At 38.2% G+C, this 8552-nt stretch overlaps 2 protein-coding genes across 2 annotated transcripts in view; both read right to left on the reverse strand.

Annotated features, from left to right (window-relative positions):
• Window positions 1-970: 970 nt before the first annotated feature.
• Window positions 971-7310, reverse strand: ASNSD1 (asparagine synthetase domain containing 1). Its single transcript, XM_026852521.1, has 5 exons — window positions 7257-7310; window positions 6636-6711; window positions 4202-5776; window positions 2422-2603; window positions 971-1300 (listed from the first exon to the last, which is right to left on the reverse strand). The coding sequence occupies exons 3-5, from the start codon at window positions 5681-5683 to the stop codon at window positions 1045-1047; spliced, it is 1920 nt and encodes a 639-aa protein (XP_026708322.1). The 5' UTR covers window positions 5684-5776; window positions 6636-6711; window positions 7257-7310; the 3' UTR covers window positions 971-1044.
• Window positions 5662-8552, reverse strand: part of ASDURF (ASNSD1 upstream reading frame) — a 4398-nt gene continuing 1507 nt past the window's right edge. The window contains exons 2-5 of the mRNA XM_026852398.1: window positions 8453-8548; window positions 7257-7310; window positions 6636-6711; window positions 5662-5776 (exon numbers count right to left, since the gene is read on the reverse strand). Coding sequence (XP_026708199.1) covers window positions 5706-5776; window positions 6636-6711; window positions 7257-7310; window positions 8453-8548 — 297 coding nt within the window. The 3' untranslated portion in view covers window positions 5662-5705. The remainder of the gene's footprint in view (window positions 5777-6635; window positions 6712-7256; window positions 7311-8452; window positions 8549-8552) is intronic.

The raw sequence follows: 8552 nt of genomic DNA on the forward strand, positions 1-8552 counted from the left end.
CTTTCTATGCTTAATTGGACAAACAGAAAACTAGAACTGTAAGGTAGCACATTGAGTACCAAGCTCTGACCTTACCAAAACCACTGGAGAGTATGTATCCAGTTTTTCTTAAGACATTAACTTTACAATCCTTCAATACACAATCAGAACAAGCTAACTCAAGCTCCTCTTCAGAGGAAATCCATTCGTATTTCTATTTCAATCTCATGATTGCATCCACATACTCACTCAGAGTACCTTTTTTTTTTTTCCTTAAAGACCTTTTTTTGTTTTGTTTAAAAGAGATCTTCTTTGAAGTACACAGAGGATGCTTTGCAAGTTAAATGTAGCAAAGTTAAAGCTAAAGGAGAGGAATCAAGCTAGGGGAGCTAATGAGGGACAAACAGAGCCTGAAGGGAACTTCCTAGTTTCTCTGGGAGCAGAGGGGGTCCCAAGCTGGGGACCACCAACCAACCCAGCCCTCCAGAACTGGCCAAGGACTGGGAGGCTGCACAAGATGGCCCCAAAACATCAAGGAGGTGTGTGGGGTGTCCCTTTCTCAAGTAACAAAAGGGCAAGTGTGATACATGGTTGGCAGATGTCCAAGAGGCAACAAGGCCTGAGATCCTCAGCTCTTTTTGGCTCTGGCAACCCAGGCCAGTTCCTCACCACACCCTCCCTTCCTAAACCATAACCTGAGCCCTCTCCTAAAGCACAGCTGCAAGACCAGCCCTGTTCTATAACAGGAAAATGTAGTGTACTAAATTCAGTCTATGTGACAGATTGGACAGACAGAACACGCTTTTTGCAACACTGACATCGGTCAGGAAGGGTGGGAAAGCCAAACTCTGACGATCCTCTCTTCCCAGAGCCCAGTATTCCCTTCCCACGGATGCATTCATAGTGAGTCTCTAGTACAAGTACAGATCTAAACATGTTACTTTGATAATTAATAGTAACGTCCAAGTGTGTAAAAAAACCAGACCAAGCATTCTAAGAGAACTCCAAAGATTTACTGGATTTGCATATGTGATAAATGCAACATCTCAACATGTAGCTTTATAATTAATCTACTGAAAATAACTGCAGTCTGCTGCACATGTCAGTTGCTTTTTCACTGTTGCTCTCTAGTTTTGCAATCCGAGATCCAAACTGTACAGCTCTTTTTGGCAAAACAGTTGAGGCTGTAAGGCCAAACTCCTTGGCTGCAAGGCGCAGAATCAATTTCTCACCAATTCCTCGAGGTAAAGTCAAGTCTGCTTTTTCTGTGATGGGCAGAGAATTGAGGAATGAAACAACATCTTCATCAAGAAAAGGAAACCTAAAGGAAAGATATACATGGGAAAAGACCCTTTAAAAACTTCATACAAATAGTCTTGATTTTCCCCTTTATCATATGCAAAAACAGAGTCTGTCAATTCCTAACTGTAGATGTACCTTAAATGTTAATGTTGCAGTACTAAGGCAAGTCTCCAAAGCAGTTAGACTGTCTTGGAGAAAGAAAACATAATACATCACGTTTAAGCTTCAGAAGCCTGGAATTTTTTAAACTCTTGCAAAAGAAAAGACTAAACACAAGCATCAGAAATGTTGGGTTTATATAAAACAAAAAATTCTGAAGAAAATCAAAAGTACAATGGAAGAGCAAGAATTTTAAAGTAACAATTCTCAAGATAACTCTAAGTATTTAAAAATACTGTATGAAGATACACTGTAACTTTGAAACATAAATATTTACACAATAAATTCTGATAATGTTCCAAATTCTAGGTATCACTATCTAACTGCAAGCACGATTAACAGCATTGCTTGTCTACCACTGTACCCACTAAACTGAAAATGTGCAACTAAGAACAGATTTCAAAAAACATTGGTACAAAGATCACAGGAAAAGATATTTCATGCACCTGAGTGGCCTCTACTACTGGACAACACCTAAGGAATTTTTTTGCAAGTTGGCAGTAGCATGGAGGAAGTAAACACAAATAAAATGATTCTTTAACTATTCTGACTTAGCAACCAGGAAACGCAGTGGATATTGATCACACTTTTATTGTGTGGACAGGAATATGTGACTTCTGTGTTGTGTTGTCCTTCTACAAAGTCACTCCCCAGATGACCACACCAGAACACTTTAGAGCTGTGCAGAAGACTGTTCCACTTAAAATAATAAAACCAACTTGATTTTGACTATTTCAACATCTGTTGCTGCTTCTTAAAACTTCCAGATAGAAATCCAATATTCAAGTTGCTAAATTTCCTTAACTCTTCCACAGTACTACAGACCCCTTAAAACAAAAAACACAGTACATATTAATGAAACTGCAACGGAACTTAAAGTCAATAAAATGCATAGAAGTTTCAATTAACCTTTCTGCTGGAGTGTTAAAAACAGAATCTAACTAGCAAAACCAGTTTTGCTTCATGTTAAAATAATAATACCTGGCTTCTTTTCCATGATCACTAATAATCCTGTCATCTCTACCAAGGTTTCTAGAAGAAATGCGATGCAACTCCATTTCAAGTTCTTTATTCAGACCCTCTAAGCCATACTTTTTGAAGCAAACACGATGTCGAGAATACCCTGCAAGCTGTTCATCTGCTCCAATTCCTGTAAGCACAACCTAAACAAACAGAATAAAAGAAATCTTTATTATCTATGCAAGCTAATAGTATGTAACAGATCTTAAATGTTTAACTACATCTTAAGGAGAATAACTTCAATACACATCTTCTAAATATACTACCTACCATGATAGGATGTGCCTTACACATTTACAGAGCCTGAAACAGTTCCCAGTGATGTCACTGCGAACCTGATGCAGGTTTACAATCAGACCTAAAAGCACACATAAACACTTCTACCAAGGCAAGGAAAAAACACCAAAATAATGTTGTGTTTATCACAAATACACCAGCATCTTTGAAGAATGTCTTTGTTAGTTTATATTACAACAAACAGCACCAGCATTCATAAAAAAAAATTGTTGCTGCAAGTGATGCAGTATGTTGTTGGTTCTAAATAGTTACCCGAATGTACACCCAGATTAATTTACCAGCTACTGGGCTAATAACAACTGCATTACAGGAAATAAAAATGTGTCATTGTTCTGTCTACTCAATGATAAGCATATAAACATTACCAAGAGAAAAACACTACTACATCTGGTCCATTACTGTGCCTTCAGCAGCAGTTCACTATAAAAGTGGATGTCTCTTAACACACAAAGTCAACTGTGTTTTACTGATGTGACACCAGCTGGTGGTCAACTAATTTTTTACCTGTGCACACTAGTAAATAACTGATAGGATGATGACAATTTCCCTTCATGTTTTATTAACTCATGACTCATTTCAACATATTCTGGACCTAATATGAATCTGTATGTTTCACAAATCTGACACATGCATCCTGAAGTAGATCAGTCAACTGCATCAACTGCATTCTACAGCAGCAGTTTTTACACAAACTGTTGCATTTGTTGGGGGTTTTGTTGTTGGTTTTTTGTGTTTTTAAGATCTAGCAATAGCAGAAAAGTAATAGAAGCCTCAAAAAGCAAAGGTAGCAGTGAACTGCAAACTCCTAACATTATAGTTATTCTTCCCTACACAAACCATCAGGAATTGGGAAGTGAAAAATAACAATCAAATTCCCAAGAAAATAATATAGTTACTAAAAAGACTTTACATACATGAAAATAAGTTACAAAAAAGAAAGGACTATTTTTTGTAGTTCTGTCATTCAACAAGACTCAAATTACAAAAGATTCCAAGTAGTTATCTTTTCTGCCATTATTAATTGCAATTTTGTCACTTAGTGTACCTAAGTAACAAGTTAGTAATTTTACAGCTGTTGGGACAGTGTCACAAAACATTACTTAATACTTCATTAATATTTATCTCTAAATTTATTAACCTATTCAGTTTGGATTGAATAGCAGTTACCCACTACTGAACTTGAAACACCAAAAATGATGACTTGTTATTTTTTTCCTAGTCACACTGGTGCTTATTCAAGCTTAATGAAAAGCCATACACATTACATGACAAAAGAACTGAATGCGGTTTTTAACTCCAGAATTACACAAAGACTATCAGTACAGAACTATTCTATATTCTGCCACTGAATTGCAGAAGCCTTAAGAATATTAAAGACCCTTCTGAAACAACAGAACTGTTTGTATATTCACAGGTCAAGCATAGGGCAGCAACCAACTAGTACCTTTGCAGGACTTTTATATGGTCTCAGTTCTCCTTGGTTACTAATAAAACCCTCTCCTCTGGAAGCAAACCAAATTGCACAGCCAATGCTGTCATCCAAGACTGTATGCAGTGGATAAATTAAGTGATTAATGCACTGTTGTCTCATTTTTTTCAATTCCTCTAGTGTAACATTAATTTCCACAAAGTTCCAGGTTCTTGAAGGGTTAATCGCTTCCAATTCTTTCAGTCCTGCCCTACCAGTGATTCTGTCTGGAACAGCAAAGCAAGATAAATCAACACCAGTTTTAGCATCAAGATCTTTACAACTTTCTTGAGGAGAAAGCAAATCAAGCTGTACTTCCCGGTTGGTATGGTTTTTAGTGGCACCCTTTTGCTTAGTTTGTTCTTTCATCATGAAAGCTACATTGAGAAGATCAATTGGTTCCTCCAAAGGCACATGTTTATCAGCAAGGGCTGCAATAACCATAGAATCAATGCCACCAGAAAACAGCACTGCAACGTGTGCCTTCCTATTATACTTGCTTGGAACTTCTCTTTTTTTCTGATCTTCATGTCTGAAGAGAGACAAGACCCGTCTCTTCACTGCTTCATTTAAAACATTAATAAACTGATGGACTAATATTTTCTTGTGTTCCTCTGCAAGAAATCCCTGAAGGGTTTCTACAGAAACCACACAGGTAATTTTGCTAACGTTAGCGCCTGGACATTCACTTGAAGCTTCAGAAATGGTTTTATTTAAGGGGCTAACTGGTGCTCTGAGACATAGTTTTGATTGATTCATCATGAGAGGTATGTGGTTCGGTAAGTCTTTTGAAACTTGGTCCAGAACATTAACAACTATTTCTTCTACTGCCTTCTCTGTGCAGCTGTACTTCCATGGAAATAACGTTAAAGACAAAGATTTAGTTGTTGCACAAGCTTTGAGATCAATTTTGAAAATTCCAGATGCTGGGACTTCTTGCCATTGGTTACCTGACTCGGAATAAACACTTACGGATGTGAGACAGAAAGCACTGTCAATCTCATTATTGAATTGCCAAAGCAAACTACGACGACCAAAATAATCTCTACCAAACCACAAACTGTGTGTAGATGCCTGATAATAAATAAAAGACCATGGACCCCGAAGTGATGAAAAGAGTGACAAAATGTCTGCTTCACTACTGCACAATGCAAGATGATGAAACATTACTTCGGTGTCATTCTCTAGATCTCCTACATGCACTCCACTGAAAATTTCTCCATTCCAAAGAAAAATATTGTTATTGGCATCTTCCAGAGGCTGAGGAGTCACCAGTCCCCTCAAGTGAAGTACATGGCCAGAAAACAGACACTCATAAGAGAGATCAGATGCAGTTTTTATCAACTGTTGGCTACTGTCTGGTCCTCTTCTTCTAAGACGGCAGAGTATGTCTTTGTTAAAGAAATCATGAATAGCACGCTGGCTACGCAAGGTAACGATGCAACAAATACCACACATTGTGACTCTGAACTCAGTCGGACTATTTCTTGATTTTAGTCTTTTCTGAATTTTCCATCTCCTGATGTGCCTTCTTTAATTCATCTAATGTATCTATGTAAGATAAAAATACACAAATAATCAGTTTCATAATCTGGTAAATTAGTAAGTTTAAGACTATATCTAAGAAATGAGTAATTCCAGCCATTTGTTTAATTAAAGAGATAAAGATGAAATGCTAAAAAAAGTTCTATTAGTACTCATGTAACACAAACATAGCTCACTGCAGTCCCCTTCAATTATATAAAGATTATGATTTTTTTTTCTCCCAAAGAAGCCACACTACAAGAATTAGGGGAATGGCCAACTATTGCCTATATAATCAGTATAATTCACACAGTTGTAATAGTAAGAAAAGTGAACTGTCAATTAAAATGTCAACATTATTAAATCGAAGAAGAAGAAACTAGCAATTGTTCATTCCAGGAAAATTTATACATTTATACATTTCTAACACTTGTTCAATCATCAGTTCCCTTTATCATCCATTCTCCTATCTTCACGACCCCACAGATCCATTCTTTCAACTACCTAAAGATTTCCAGCTTAGCCTCCAGTTTAACTTGTCATTTTCTTCCTCCTCATCCCATGCAACTTTTAGACTTTTCTTTTTTAAAAGGGACAAAATGCTATACAGCTTCCCAAAGGGCACCAATAGAGACTTCTCTGTGGGGCAGGTGTTCTCATTCTTCCTACACCTTCAGCACTTGCTCTTTTATCACATCCATGTATCAAATGGAAACACTTTCACATCTACCAAACCTAGAAAAACAAGCATGTGTCTTGAAGTCTCCTTTGCATTGATACACAGTTGCCAGTTTTTAATTGTAATATACCTTTGAAATCATTAACAGCTACAAATGCACCTTCAAAACAGTGAACTATTTGATCAACTTTTACACTGCAAACTTACTTTTGCATTGAGACAGTGTTTCAGTTCGGTCTACAAGAAAGAATATGTTGCTATTGGGCTGCTGCCTATAAACTTTCTGCAAAACAAAAACAAGGCTGCATTAAGTCAAAGCAACAGGCTCTGGCAACCACACTGCAGGAGACACTGGTGTGGGTCCACTGATACACCCCTTCACTTTTATGCCAGGAGAATAAGTTCTGCCCTGACAACAGGCACATTCTAATGCCATATCATCAAAAACATTTAATGATCAACCCATGACTATTCTGTGTTTCTCTTTTCCTCGTACCTGAGGGATCACATTCTATTTTAAAACTCATATACATGAAAAGTAAGAATACCTCACAAAGTCTTCTGATCAACCCAAACATTTTAATGAAATAACTCAGATAAAACACAAAAAGTTCCAACAATGCACTGTATTACACTGGACAAGTGTACACAATCAAGTAAGTTGGAGGACAAATTGTTCTGAGAACAGCAGAGCACATCTGTACTAACATCTGTATTGGAATAAATTAAAGACAGTGTGCTCCGATTTTTCTCCCCTCTTGTCTCCACACTTATTTCTCTGATGCTAAAATGAAATAGCCAAAACCAAATTTGCAAATACATACTTACCCGGTTCTTCTTCAAATTTGAAAGCTCATCAACTACAACCTTCTGCTCTTTAATCTGAAAGGCAAAAGATGCACCTCAATTTAAGTTTTAAAAATAAACTAATGTATTATAACCCTGATAGTGAACAAGCTTACTAGTATTTTAAGACAGCTACATGCAAATATGGTTGTGGTTTTCTGAATGGACCACTGAAGACAAAGTGGCACTAGATATAAAAATGAAATACTGAATAACCGTTCTAGAAATGGGTTATCTTACATGGATTGATATTTGTCCTACCACTGAAAGCAATCCCTACTGGGAAGGCAAAGTATGTCTAGCTATTTATAATCAGAGATCACAATTTTCCCCCAGAGGAAAAGAAAACATGCAAAAATAACTCTAGAAAACAAAATTTTGCATCATATCTACAACAGACTTTATACTCATATGTATTATCATGATTCAAAATGAAATAAATAAAAAACCCCAAACACCTAAAATGGCATTAAGAGCAATGGAAGCCTTTCTGTTGCTCTGGAGTTCTGCACAAACTTCTTTAATGGGATTTACCACTTTGCACTGGCAGAGGTGACAGGTATTCCCATTTTCTTTTACAATGACAGCTGTCAATGCTAAAGAGCAATCAGGAGGACAAGAATAAAAGCCAACAAACAAAATCTGGTCTGCGGGCACTTAATACTTTTTGTTAGAAACAAACAGTATGTATGGCTTTGTTCTTTCTTTGTGCCTCCTGGAACTGGTGCAACAGTAGAAAGCTGCCACAGAGCCAGATTAGCCAAACTGAAGGTGGTATACCGAAAACACACCTTTTCCACTAGCTACACTAGTATCTTGTACTTACAGTTCCAACAGACCAAAAAGGGCTAAACCAGGCACTTACACTGAACAGAAAACAACCTGCAATATAGTTATGTCATAGCTTTACAGCTTCCCCGGCAATCAAAAATACCACTGACTTTATACAATGTGACCATATGGAAAGGAAGCAATTTTTTGAGAAAAAGCGGTTCCACAAGAACCGACGGGACTCGCCCTCCTCTTCTTCGCGCGGATCACGCCCGAGGTTACAGGATTCGCGGAGCTGCCACCCCTCAAACCAGAAGCACGGCCCCGGCCGCGCCTCGGCCCCGGCAGCGGCCCCGCGGCCGCCTATCTCCCGCCCGGACGGACGGCGGCAGGCCGCCTCAGCTCACCCTCCGGCCCAGCTCCTCCCTGAGGCGCAGCTTCGCACTCTCCCCGCCGTCCACCTCCTGTTTCTCCTGTTTCTCCTCCTCCTCCTCCTCCTCCTCCTCC

This window comes from Athene cunicularia, assembly GCF_003259725.1.
Source record: "Athene cunicularia isolate RWA chromosome 7 unlocalized genomic scaffold, athCun1 chr7_part1, whole genome shotgun sequence".
Lineage (NCBI taxonomy): Eukaryota > Metazoa > Chordata > Aves > Strigiformes > Strigidae > Athene > Athene cunicularia.